At 58.2% G+C, this 12,504-nt stretch overlaps 1 protein-coding gene across 7 annotated transcripts in view; it reads right to left on the bottom strand.

Annotated features, from left to right (window-relative positions):
* Window positions 1-10,229: 10,229 nt before the first annotated feature.
* The window catches only part of SBF1 (SET binding factor 1), a 92,206-nt gene continuing 89,931 nt past the window's right edge, over window positions 10,230-12,504 (bottom strand). For all 7 annotated transcript variants that reach the window (XM_064441363.1, XM_064441381.1, XM_064441389.1 and 4 more), the window contains one exon: window positions 10,230-12,363. In XM_064441363.1, coding sequence (XP_064297433.1) covers window positions 12,265-12,363 — 99 coding nt within the window. In that variant the 3' untranslated portion in view covers window positions 10,230-12,264. The remainder of the gene's footprint in view (window positions 12,364-12,504) is intronic.

Here is a 12,504-nt window from a genome sequence, read left to right as displayed (position 1 = left end):
GGCTTAGGTATTTGTAGCTGTGCTCTGTTTGATTCGAGAGCTGGCTAATCAGGGTGCAACGGGGTTTGCTCCTTCGTTGAGCTTCATTCGGAGTTTGTGGCGCTTTGCAGTTGCGGCGCGTGCCGGCCCCGTTTCGGCTCAGACCCCCCGAGCCTGGGGTCCGGGAGCCGCAGCTCGAGCGGGGCACCGCTGCCTCTCTGGAGCTGCTGGCCCTGCTGCTGGCCCGCGCACGGGAGGGGGAGCTCCCTGTTTTGCACGTGGATGGGGCACCCTTTGTAAGACGGGCTGGGGCTGGCTTTGTGCAGCTGGGCTTTTCCCCTTCCCTTAATCCTTGTGTCGTCTCGGCCGTTCTCTTGCGGACAGAAGATTGTCAGTTTCTCCGTCAAGGCTAGAAGCGTTTTCTGAGCCAAAAAAGATCCCAGACTCGACAGCCACCCAAACCCGCTCGTAGCTCGCTGAATCTTGGAAAGAGACATTTACGATCAACTATTTCTTGGTCGGGTTGCGCCGGCGTGTTGGCCGAGTTGGAACGCGGTGCCGTGTCCGCCTTGGGCATTCTGAGCTCCGGAGCACATGATTTCCATTATTACTAAATTTAAAAATAACTTGGGATAAAGTTTGAAGTAATAATTTTACCTTTTCCTGACAACTTGCAAAAAAATCCTTCCGGTCAGAGGAGCCGTGTGCGTTCAGCGTCACGGACAGTGCCTTAGCTTGTTTGCAGAGCTGCGCGTCGCGAATTATTGTTATAGCTCTTAGGTAGCAGAGAGGGACACCTTAGAGGTACTTCACGTCTTAAACCACTGTTAGAGTTCAGCTCAGTGAAAGTTTAAGACTCTGGAAAATGGGTTTGATACAATTCCTGTTGATTCCGTAGCGGCTGGGGTTCCCAGCCTCCCAGGGAACGCTGTTTCGTTCGGGGCGAGAAAGCGCGGTTTGGTGGCGGTTTCCCTCAGAGGTAGCTGCCGGCAAAATGCCGGCTGGTCGGGAGTTCCTGGTGAACCCAAGGAGGTGTTTTCTGTGTCCATTTACATACAAACCTTCTGACGGATCCCAGTGCAGAAAATAATCGCTTTGGCTGCTGTGTGTTAGCTTATCTCACCCAGAACTCACTCACCTCGTGACTGGAAGGGCGTCGGGGTGACCAGGCCGACCTCCCTGTTCGCTTTTGTACAAAGAACTCCATGTCCTGTGACTGTTACCCGTCACCTTCCACAGCCGAAGCACGTTGGTGAAATATGCCTAGATGTAAAATGTATTTTTATATTTGATGCTGATCGGGAGAGAAGAACCCTTTTTCTCTCCCTGAAGTTGGGGGGCTTTTATAAAGGACAGATCCTTCCCCATCTATTTTTTATTTTCTCAAATTGTTTGGACAGATGTAAACTATTTAAAACAAAAAAAAAAATCTTTTATTGCGTAATTTTGATGCTCATAGCTAGTTTTTCAGAACTTTATAGGAATTCTAGAAACGCTGTAGAGAATTTCCCACTGCTGGTGGATGCTGAGTAAGCTTGTCTTCTGCAGCAAAGCCTGCCGTTGCAGACGCCGCAGGAGCGTCGCCCGGGCGAGATGGTTACTGGGACGAAACTGGAAGCGTAGTTAAGCAGCGGCACAGCAAACGCCGACTGAAAACCCGTCGTGTGCAGCGCGTTCCTCGCTCGTTCTAAGCCCGCGGAAATCCTCTGCCAAAACGCTGAACGTAGCGTCAGAGCCGAGTCGCCGGCGGCGAGGTCCTGGTCTCGCTCCGTCCCCGGCTAAAGCGCGGACTAGCGCGAGCGTAGGCAGGTCTCTCGGGTGCGGCGCCCGCGCGGGCTTTGATTTACGGAGCAGGTGTTGGAGGGTCGCCTGGGGGCTGCGTGAGAGGAGGGCCGGGCCGTGGCGGCACGCTCAGGGCCGCTCGCGGCGCGGCCGTGACTTTGCACTGGATCCGTAGCTCTTCTCCCGCTCACCTCCTCTTCGGGCTAAGGCTTAGGCACAGATCCGCGCCCAACTTGCCAGGACAATCTGGAAAAACGGCTTTACGCAGAACGCCGCCTCTCCTCGCCCGAGGTGGGATGGCGTCCGTCCCTCGTGCAGCAGGGCGTTCTGTCCATCCGCCGCCTCTCCGGCTGCGCCTGCTCAAACCGTTCAAGGGCCCGCAGGCAAAGCGGCTGCTGTTCTCCGTGGCACCGTGGGGAGCAGGGACGGACCCTCTTCAGGGGCTTTGTCGGTTATCTGAAGCAGCCGGTGGGGGTTGGGATGACACAGGGCACTAAACTTGCCTTAACGTGCAATGATCACACGTAGTTTAACGTTCCGCATTCGTACTCTTTCAGAATCAAATAACGTAAAGAAAACCATTAATTACCTCATGCTATAGATCTATGTAAATTTTGACTGTAACATATGGATCACACAAAAATAGGCATGTTACATGAAAACATTAGGAGTTAAAAAAGGAAGTAGAGTAGTAAATAACGGAGTAAGTTGTTGTAGTTAATTCAGTGTTCAGTTCCTGTGCATGATCTGAAACAGAAACGTTATCTTTGTAAAGAATATCCTCGCAGTCATTTTCAAAACACCATTTTTTTTCTGAGACTTTGAACAGACCTGTCTGTCTGTCTCTCTGTCTGTCTCTCTGTCTGTCTCTCTGTCTGTCTCTCTGTCTGTCTCTCTGTCTGTCTCTCTGTCTGTCTCTCTGTCTGTCTCTCTGTCTGTCTCTCTGTCTGTCTCTCTGTCTGTCTCTCTGTCTGTCTCTCTGTCTGTCTCTCTGTCTGTCTCTCTGTCTGTCTCTCTGTCTGTCTCTCTGTCTGTCTCTCTGTCTGTCTCTCTGTCTGTCTCTCTGTCTGTCTCTCTGTCTGTCTCTCTGTCTGTCTCTCTGTCTGTCTCTCTGTCTGTCTCTCTGTCTGTCTCTCTGTCTGTCTCTCTGTCTGTCTCTCTGTCTGTCTCTCTGTCTGTCTCTCTGTCTGTCTCTCTGTCTGTCTCTCTGTCTGTCTCAAAATAAATCGGCCAAAGCACGGGGCGGGAGGGTTCCTGGGGCCTCCTATTTTTTCCTTTCAGAAACGCATGACGTGTCTCCTCTTACTTCGTAATTAACGCCCATTTACTGTGCCGCATCACGTTACTCCCCTGTGAGCCTCTGAGCTGCTCCTCTCCCTCCGCCAAGAAAAGGCGTTTGTGCCACTTACACGCTCGCCAGCGCCCAGCTGGGACAGAGCTTGGGTTGGGTCTTTTTTTTTTATTGTAACCTCAGTTTGTCTCATTTCTCGCACCTCCACACTTTACCTTTTACGGTACCAACCCACAAGACCATCCTTCCTGGCCCGCCTTCCCCCGAAGTTACCGGTCACGGCGATCGGGGGCAGAGTCGCGGCGCCCTGCAAGTCCGTGTTGCCCTTCGTGCACCGGGGGGGCGAGTGCGGCGTCAGCCGCGGCGCTGACGGGAGCCTCCCGTCGGGTCTGGGCCCGGGATCGCCCGCCGCGCCGCGCCCGGGCTGGCTTTGGCTCCCCCTTCACCCCGGCCTGGCTCCCGCGGCCCCTCGCCCGCTTGCCGTTCCAGCTGATGACCGAGTGCCCTTGAAGGAGCGAACCGTCTCCAGGGCAAACCAATGATCAGCAATAAAAATGCCAGATACAAAAACGCCAGTGCCTTTGTTTTAAGTTCGGAAGGAGTGATCTCTTCTCATTCCAGCTTTGGACCCAAGTCGCGTTTCATCTCCAGGTAGCCAGGAAACAGGGAAAGAGAGCGTGATGCGCAGAAGGATCCCGCGCTGTTATAATAATAATAATTTTCAAGCACCCCGCTGTTGTTCCGAGTGCCTTATATCCACCCAGATCCCGACAAAAGGTGTTGCCGTTCCTTGGGCTCCTCTTCCTCTTACGCCTCCCTAACCTCACGGGCCACCGAGGTGTCCCCCGGCGCGCCCCGCCGAGCTCCCGCGTGAGCCCAGCGAGGTCGTCCTGGGCGGGGGCTGCAGAGGCGACCCCCTCCCTTCCTTCCGTGGGCTTCTGTGCGGGGTCGGGGCGTGAAGGTGATTCGAGGACCGTCGCTACACGGCGGCGTGCGCTGGTAGTGCCGGGGCAGCCGGGAGGCGATGCGGCGCCGCCGGGTCTCCGCGCCAGCCCGCGTGGCCGCGGGTCACGGGAGGGGAGGGGAGGGAAGGTGCCCTTCGGGCGTCGCGCCCCCCGTGCAGCGGGGGCCTGGGCTGCCTCTCGGGACGGGGCGGCGCAAGAACAGGCCCCTTTTTCTAAAGGGTAATAGGAACCGTGGGGCGGCGGCCAGTGCAGCGGAGCGTTTAACGCGGTGAATTTGATGTACATCCTACCGCCTATTCAGAATGTTTTGTTGATACCCAGCTAAAAAATGTACGTTGAATTTGTCCTCCAAGGGTTAGAGAAACTATGCTTGAAAGCGCCTAAGAAATTGATTATACGTCATTTTGTGTTTAAATATAACTAATATTTAATATTAAATATTTTATTATTTAATGTGTAATTTAAATTAAAACCTCGTTTATCAATATGGGCATGTAAATATTTCCCCCTTACGAAATATAAATATTCCTCATCTGAAATCTGTGTTTTGAATGAAAAGCAGTTTTCCTGCGAAACGGTCGCTGAGAAACACTTGAAAAGCTGCGGACAAGCTTTTCCCCTCGTACAGTCGCTCGAACGTCAGCAGCAGCACGATACCGGCGCATCAGGAGCTAGAGGAAACGCCGAAACCTTCGGCGTTCGGTGGGCGCGCGCCGAGGTTGGGCCGGGCTCTGGCCGCTGGGCTCCTCGCGAGCCCGTCCTGCGGGTCGGGGCTGTTGGAGGGTCGTCGTCCGCGGGCGGGATCGTGCGGCGCCGCAGCCCGTCGCGTGACCCGGGCCAGGCCCGCAGCTGCCTTCGCCGTAGATCGGAGCGCCCAAAGGGCGAGCTGGTGCGGTAACGACCGGCTGCGCCAGGAGAGAGGAGAGCGTACGCTCACCTGGGCTGCTCCGCGGGGTCTGCAGCTTGCGAACGGGTGCGTTGGCGGAGCCGCGGCGTCACCGGCGAGACGCGGCTCGTCCTGGGGCGCAGCTGGCCCGACCCGCCGGAGCCCGGCAGCGGGAGCGTTGCTGGCCTGGAGCTGTCGGATGGCTGGTGCGCGGCTCTGCTTCGGAGCCACGAGGCAGGACGAACTTCGGTGCCCTCGGCGGCGGCGGACGAGGCGCCCGCGCCGACGGCTCCAGCCGGAGGGAGCCGAGGGGCTCCCCCGGGCCGGGAAGCGCCTTGTGCTTGGCCAGGCTGGCGTTCCCCGCCCCAGCCAGAGCAGGCGGGGAGCCCCGGCGATGGGTGGAGCGGCCGCCCCTCCTGCAGGCTTTTAATCGCAGAGGCTTCGGACGCGGTGGCTTTGCGGACGTCTAGAACGCGCCCTTAACGCTGGGCCGCGGAACAAAGGCAGTGGTCGGAGCTAGGCTGAGCTCGCTGGCTGGTTTGGGTCCAAGAAGGCGCACGGGGAAAGCGGCACGTGGCCTGTGTCGGGGCGGCCTGGAGACCTCCCGGCCGGTCGGTGCAGGCGGACTTACGGCCAAGTGGTGAATAACGCTTGACCACCCCCACCCCGCTTTGCAGATATTTTTACAGCATCCAGGGGAGCGTTAACTTGTCCTCTTGGTTTCCTCTTTGGCTGAGGACGTAAGCAACCCACGGCTTGTGGGCTTGGGCCGTGAGACAGAAGAGAACAGAAGGGACCTTGTGATTAAAAGAACTATTGGGATTTCAAGGAAGAAAATTATTTCGTCTGCCAGCCTTGCTGGTAATTTAAAGAGCCGATTCACAAGCGAGAAATATACTTCCATTTGCTTGCTGTGCCTGAAATATTTTTCATGTATTTTTATAAATTCAAAGCATCAACTCCCTTCTCCGCTTGCGGAAGGTTGCGCCCAATAAAAGAAAAGGCAGATTTATTTGCGAGGTGGCAGTCGGTGGGACGAGGGCTGCGCTGGCCGGCGGCGGCAGGACGGGCGGGAGCAGGTCCCGGGCAGGGCGCGGGTTTGGTGCAGGAGCTGCTGGCCAGGGCGTGCTGGGTTTGTACGTCCTTGGCTCTGTGTTCCCTTCCTCCGCTCGTCATCTTCAGTTGTTAATGTATATAGGGACTATTTATATATATATATATTTCTAAATTTACCTTAAACCTATTTTTCTCAGAGCTTTTGGGTTTGCATATAACTTCTTGATTAGTAAGCGCGCACCTTCTAAAAAAGCTTAATCATTGGTACAAATAAAAAAGAAATCCAAGGTACTGGGCACAGGGAGGCGGGTTTCTGGAGGGGGGCGTCCCTGGGGCCTCGCTGCCGCCGGGCTGAGGTGCGAGAACGAAATGACTCGGTTTGGGGGTTTCGGTTCAAGCTAAAACGCTCTTGCGCACCTGTTGCCGTCGCCGCGGGGTAGGTGAAGCTGCCGGTCGGACTGAACAAAAGAAGGTGCTCAAGGCTGTTTTTTGTTAGGGCATTTTTCTCGGCGAGGCTCGTGGAGAAGGTGGTCGTTGATTTTTAGCTTCTGTTCCTTGTCTCTGTCTCTGCCTTTTGTATCCCAACCGGGTTTCGACAGTCTTTAAAATTTAGGCGAGCAGCTTCAGTTGAGATGTAAAGTTTTATAAGAACCTTTTTCTCGATCTGGTATTTTGTAAACCTTTTCTTTAACGCAGCCCAAGAACTGGCACTAGAGCAGTTTGGCAGTGCTTAAGACGGTCGTCTCCTCCGTGTGCGTGTGCGTGCACACGCGTACAGACGCGGGGCGGGTAATCTGCATTACTGCACAGGGAAACTGCCGTGCTTCTAATGACATTTTCTACGGTAGGGTGTATCTGCTCAAACAGAAACTTCCTCTTTAGGCTCTGACTTCCCAGACTCGACGGGACGCCATCGTTTAACCAGTTAATTTGCACTTAGCACATTTAAAGCAATCAGAATATTAAATATTCTTTGCCACCTTATCTCGGTCCACGGTCTGTTGAATTGGAGCTCCTGGAGTTGCTTCTCCGGGGCTTTTCCGTAACCTCCGTCGGTTTCTTTTCTGCTTGGCGTTAGGCTGCAGTTTAGACTTGAGGCGACTGGAGGCGTTTGGCTTTTTGACTGTTAGCACACACCACTTATTTAAGGCCTGCCCGCCCTAGAAGATCCACCAGTTGCCACCTTAGGCTAAAGGACCCAAAACGCTTGTTTAAACGAAAAAGAAACCAAAACAGTTGGTCTGCTTTTCTTTTCTTAAATAATTACTTATCTCCAGGAGAACTGGGAGGCTGTAGTGACTGCAGCGAGGCTGGTCAGAGCCTGGGAGCTGGCAGGTCCGTCCGGGCACCTCCTACCGGGCGCAGAGCTCCGGCCGGGGCGCCGGCGGCCGTGCCCTGCTCCTGGGGTTTGCTCTTCGCTGCAGCCGCTCATTTCAGGAGAACACCGTGGAGACGGCCACCGCTGCGGCCCCTGCGGCCCAACCAGGGTAGAGCTGGAGTCTGGGCCGTGGGGGACGAGAGGCGAACCCGTCCTGGGCCCCTGAGAACAGGAGACCCTTTAAATCCGCCGGTCCAAGCCGGGGGAAGGCACTGCGGCCGCGGGCGGAGCGGGGAGGGGGCAGGAATGCATGTGGGAGCTGGATTTTGCAGTGCTCAGTGCCCAGCGTGAGCCCAGATTTTCAGCATAGCTCTGCACCTGCTTTTCTGTGCTCTTCTGACAATCCAGTCGTTTCGTTGCGGTGTCCCGAGAGCCGAGTTTCCCTGAAAATCTGCCGATGACCTGCTGAGCGCTGTCGGGACGTCCAGCTGCTGCGCTCCCCCGAGGAGCGGCTCGGGGGCAGGTTTTGTGTGCGGGCGCCCAGGTGGCCCGGCTGGAAAAGCAAACGCTAGGGGCTGAATCTACGCCTTTAAAAAAAACCAACAACCCGTAAACTGGCGGCCGGTAGGTCAGATGCACTCTGTATAGCAATAAGAAACACTTGCCTGCATAGACGGTGTCCTGGGGCTGCCGCAGCGGCCGTACCGGTGACACCTGAGGGATGAGACCGTGGCTGGTGTGGGGAGGGTCCTCCCCGGGACGCCCGGGGCTGCAGAAATCCCGTTCTAGCTTCATGTGGCCTTTCCTCCAAAGCGGGAAGGGGTGGCAAAGCAGGGTGCCCGCCTGCGTTAATTAATTTAGTGCAATGACATTGGGGAGCCTTTTTTCTCATGATGCCTACTGCCCTTAAATGTTGAAACCGGGTCTTTGTAAGCAATGTCTGTGTATCTATGTGTATATATGAGGGACAAATTTTGACTTACTGCCTTTTTTCCCTGTTTATTTTTCTGAGTAATTCCAGATGTACTTTAGTCTCTCTACTGTCAAAACTTTTATATTGTAAATCTGATGCTGGTGGCTTTTGGTTATTTTGGTTTTTGTTTTTGTAAAAAAGAAAAAAAAAAAAAGAAAAAAAAAGAAAAAAGAAAAAGAACAAAAAAAAGTCTGCATCTCTCTATGTTGTCAGTTTTAGGCTGTAAATTCCAACTATCAATAAAAGCTCAAAATTCACGTGCCAGTGGTGGATTCCTCCATCCTGCAGGCCAGGCTCAGCCCCCGCCGTGCTGCATCCCACCCTCCGCTCGCCAGCTCCGGCCCGGCCACCCCGCACGGGCTGAGCATGGGCCGTGGTCCGGGCGGCGCCGGTGGGAACCTGCAGCTCTTCTGCGCGCACAGCCCGGCGCAGCTGGACCCGCGGCGGGAGGGCGGAGGAGCGCGGGTGGCTTCCTGCAGCCGCCGGCGCGAGCGGAGGTCGGGGTCGCTGGTTTTTATGTCGCCTGTTGCTGTCAAAGGTGAGAGAAGGTAGAAGCGGCTTTGTGGCCTGCGCTGCCTTGGGAGGATCAGGACGGCAACATCATGGCTTTGCTCACCTCACGGCCCGAGCACGAGCGACGTGATCCCCGGGGGAGCGGGGCCGTGGCGGGGCTGCTGACGCTGGATGAAACCCCCGGGGCCTGTGGGCTGTGACGGCCGCCTGGCTGACGGGAGAGGCGCCGAAGTGACGGATGTCCTCCCTGCCACCCGTGACGGGGCTTTCGCTTACCCTGGTTCAGTCTTTGCCAAGGCCTGGCGTGAGTCTGCAAACCACAGGCAGCGCTTGGAGGGCCGTGGCCGTTAGCAGCGGTGCCAGATGTTTGTCTCTGCACGCGGCTGGTGCCATTTTGTTGAATCGCGTTAGCTGCCGTGTGAGAAAAGCTCAGTCCGGTGGCTGCTTGTGCCAAAATCCTCACATCTTCACCCTGAAGAAGCTGCTGGCGGTGCGGGTTGGCTGCGGCAGCAGTCAGCACTGAGGTGCGGCTCCCGCGCCGCGCCGGCTGTGGGCAGGCCTGAAGGCACCACCCTGTTGGCATCCTCTCAGCTTGGCCCGTGGGGGCCTTTGTGGGGACGCTGAAGCCTCCCCACTTTGTTGTGCCCTGGAGGCTTCCGAAGGGTCCCTGTCTCGGGGGCCGTAGCCAGGAGCCGGTTTGAGCATGGCATGAGTCCCTGGTCCTGTTTTTAATGCAGCGGTTAAGGTGGCTGGTCAAGGGGACCCAGACACAGGTTTGGTCCCACGTGCCTCCCGGTCTGGTCCCTCAGTGTGCCCAGTGCTCCCAGCACTGGTCAGTGGCGGAGGAGTGTTGCAACCTGGCACTGCTGGATTTGGGGGTCTTTCCCACTTGCCTTTAACGCCTGCTGCAAAGCAAGGCGGGTGTCAGCGTGCGTCCGCTCAGCAGCTCCCATCCCTGCGGCACGGTGCTGCTGCTGGGCTCTGGGACCAGCGGTTTGCTCAGCAGGGACATGCCTGGTGCGGTTCAGCCGAGCCCAGGGGCCACCCGCCCCGGTGCAGCCTCAGGTACCGCCTTTTTCCCGGGGCAGGGGGTCTGCTGCACGCCCAGAGCCCACACGGGGCCTGACGCGCCTGGGCAGCCCCTCACGGCTGAGCCTCGGTGGCACTGGGCTCACCAGAGGCCCTTAGCGAAGCGTCAGCCTTGGCACTGACACAGGCGCGGGTGGGACAGCGCAGGACAGAGGCCGGTGGTCGCCATGGGGGATGGAGGGACCAGCGCAGCCGCTGCGCGGGCACGGCCCTTGTGCTGTTCCAGCTTCTCCCTGCGGCTCCGTCCCCACAACGCCAGGGACAAGGTGGGTCCCCTTGGGACAGGAGCTGAGCCCAGGCCCTGGGGTTCCCGCAGCGCTGGCCCAGGGCACTGCGGGGCCGCTGCTGGCAGTGGCAGTAAGGCAAAAGGGCATGTGTCATATTAATTTTTTTTATTAAATTCAGTTAGTTTTCTCTTTATATAATAACCTTTTTCCTCTAGGCACAATACAATACAAGGACTCTGTATGTTTGACACAATGTACAGAAACTTCAATAATCTACAACTGCTCAGGTAAGTTACAAAAAAAAAAAAAAAAAAAAACAACAAACAGAACCTCCATGTTACACCAGCTACCTGCCACAGCCATTATTGTACAATAAACCAAAGAGGGGAACCAGGGAGTTAAGACTGTACAAAGAGCTCTGCACTGAAATAAAACATTGTACTCCTTTAAAAACAAGACAGAAGAGCTGGCCGAGCGGTGGGGAGGCGGGAGGGTCGGGCCCCAGCCGGTGCGGTGGCTCGTCCAGGGGCTGTGAGGCCGGTTCCCGTCCAGCAGCCGGACGGCAGCGGGTCCTGAGCGACCTCACGACACCTCTTTGGGCTTCCCGGCAAGCGACCCTGGGGTGGAGCGGGGCCAAACCCACCCCCAACCCTCCGCCCCGTGTTCACACCAGTGCAGGGGATGGCTGAGGTGCTGCAGGATCCTTTTCTGTACCGAGATTCCCCCTTCGCACTGACACTGTGACAGCAACAAGCAGGGAGGTGGCAGCGGGTGGTGGGACACGCGGCCCCCAGCACTGCAGGGCAAAGCTGCCCTTCCGCGGGGCCGAGGGCGCTGGCTGAGACCCCCTCTGCCAGCAGCCTCCGCCTGAGAGCACGGGCAGAGCACAAGCATGGGGACGGGGACGCGGGGAGGGAAGAGCCCTGAGGCGGTGGGGAGAAGAGGGCAGCTCTGTGCGGTGCCCTCCGAGGTGCCCCCTCCTTCCCACGGGAGGGCTTGGGGCGGGGGGAACCTGTGCAAAGAGACCGGGTGGCACCGGCCAGCACCGCAGTGCCCGGCCGTGTCCCAGCCCTGGCAGCGCTGCCGGTGGGACCCTCAGCCAGAGAGGCCCTGGCTGCAGCCGAGCAGGACCCTCATCCTGGGGGAGGCTGGTCTGGGCCCCCCGCCAGGCTGGGGGGGTCAGAGGGGACAGCCCCCAGGACGCCGAGGCGGCCGCAGCAATTGGCACCTCCCGTGGGGAATGTGCCCTATCATGCCAGCAAGCCTGGCCGTGGCGGCAGAGCCTGCGCCCCAGCCAGGACTTGGCCCCCCTTTGCCACAGCCTAAGCAAGCACCGGCCTGCTGGGAGCAGCGTGGCCACGGCCACGTCCCCCCGGAGACACGGAGCCCACCCCCGGCAGCTACAACCAACAGCAGCCGCGCTCATTTGTTCCTGTGGGCGTCTGCCACAGCCGAGGCTCCAGGGCTGGGACGCTCTGCCCGCTGCTGCCGGGGGGCACCGGCTGGGCAGGACGGTCCCAGTGCTCGGGTGAGTCACCGCCACAAACCCCGGCGCCCTGAGCCGCAGCTCCCTGGATCCAGCAAGACGGGAGCAAAGCCCAGGGACACGCTTAGGCCAGCTACGGCGCTACGCGGCAGCGGCACCAGGTCAGGAGGGAGCGGGGCTGGTTCTCCCCTGCGGGTGCTCTGGCAGACATGCAAGCCGTGGGGAGGACGAGGCAGGCAGCTCCTGCGCTCCCCAGCAGCACGGGGCGGGGGCAGGCGAGGTGCACCCTCTCCAGCTGGCTGATGACACCCCTGCTGCCGCAGAGAGCTGGAGCGGGGCCGCCTGGCGCAGGAGGTGCACAGAGGGGACACAGTAATTACAGGGCTCAGACAGGCCTGGGAGGACAGAGCAGGACATGCTCCCACCTGCACCCCCAGCCTGCTTCAACGCAAAGAATTCCTCCACTACAGTCCTACCATAGTGTAACATCCTGATCCTGCCCCCACAGCCGCCTGGGGGGGTGCGTGGCCGCGGTCTCCCCGGCACCACACACCCGCGGCACATGGGAAGGAAGGCCATCTCCTCCGCTCCAGTCAGTCACAGCCCCGGCTCGGACGTGAGCCCTGGGCACTGCCTCTGCTCCACGTGCTGGGGCCCGGGAGACTCTGTGCCTGGAATAGAGGCTCCTCTGAGGCAGCCTCACGCGTCCGACAAGCAGCTCTGGATGCGGTCGATCCACTGCTGGGCTAGCTGCACATCCTGGGCGCAGAAATTGTAAACTCGTTTTGTCGTCTTCAGCTGCGGGGGAGGAGAGAGGAGGTGAGCGGGGCCAGGCAGCACCGCAGCCCCTGGAGCCCGGTGCTGCCGGAGCAAGCGGCTGGGCTCCGCGGCGGGGCCGCGGCTGCCGAGCGCCTGTCCCGAGGCGCAGCTCTGCGCCAC

The sequence above is a fragment of the Phalacrocorax carbo genome, chromosome 1, assembly GCF_963921805.1.
Source record: "Phalacrocorax carbo chromosome 1, bPhaCar2.1, whole genome shotgun sequence".
NCBI lineage: Eukaryota > Metazoa > Chordata > Aves > Suliformes > Phalacrocoracidae > Phalacrocorax > Phalacrocorax carbo.
Note: the sequence above shows the minus strand (reverse complement) of the source record. Positions and strands in the feature narration are given on the sequence as shown.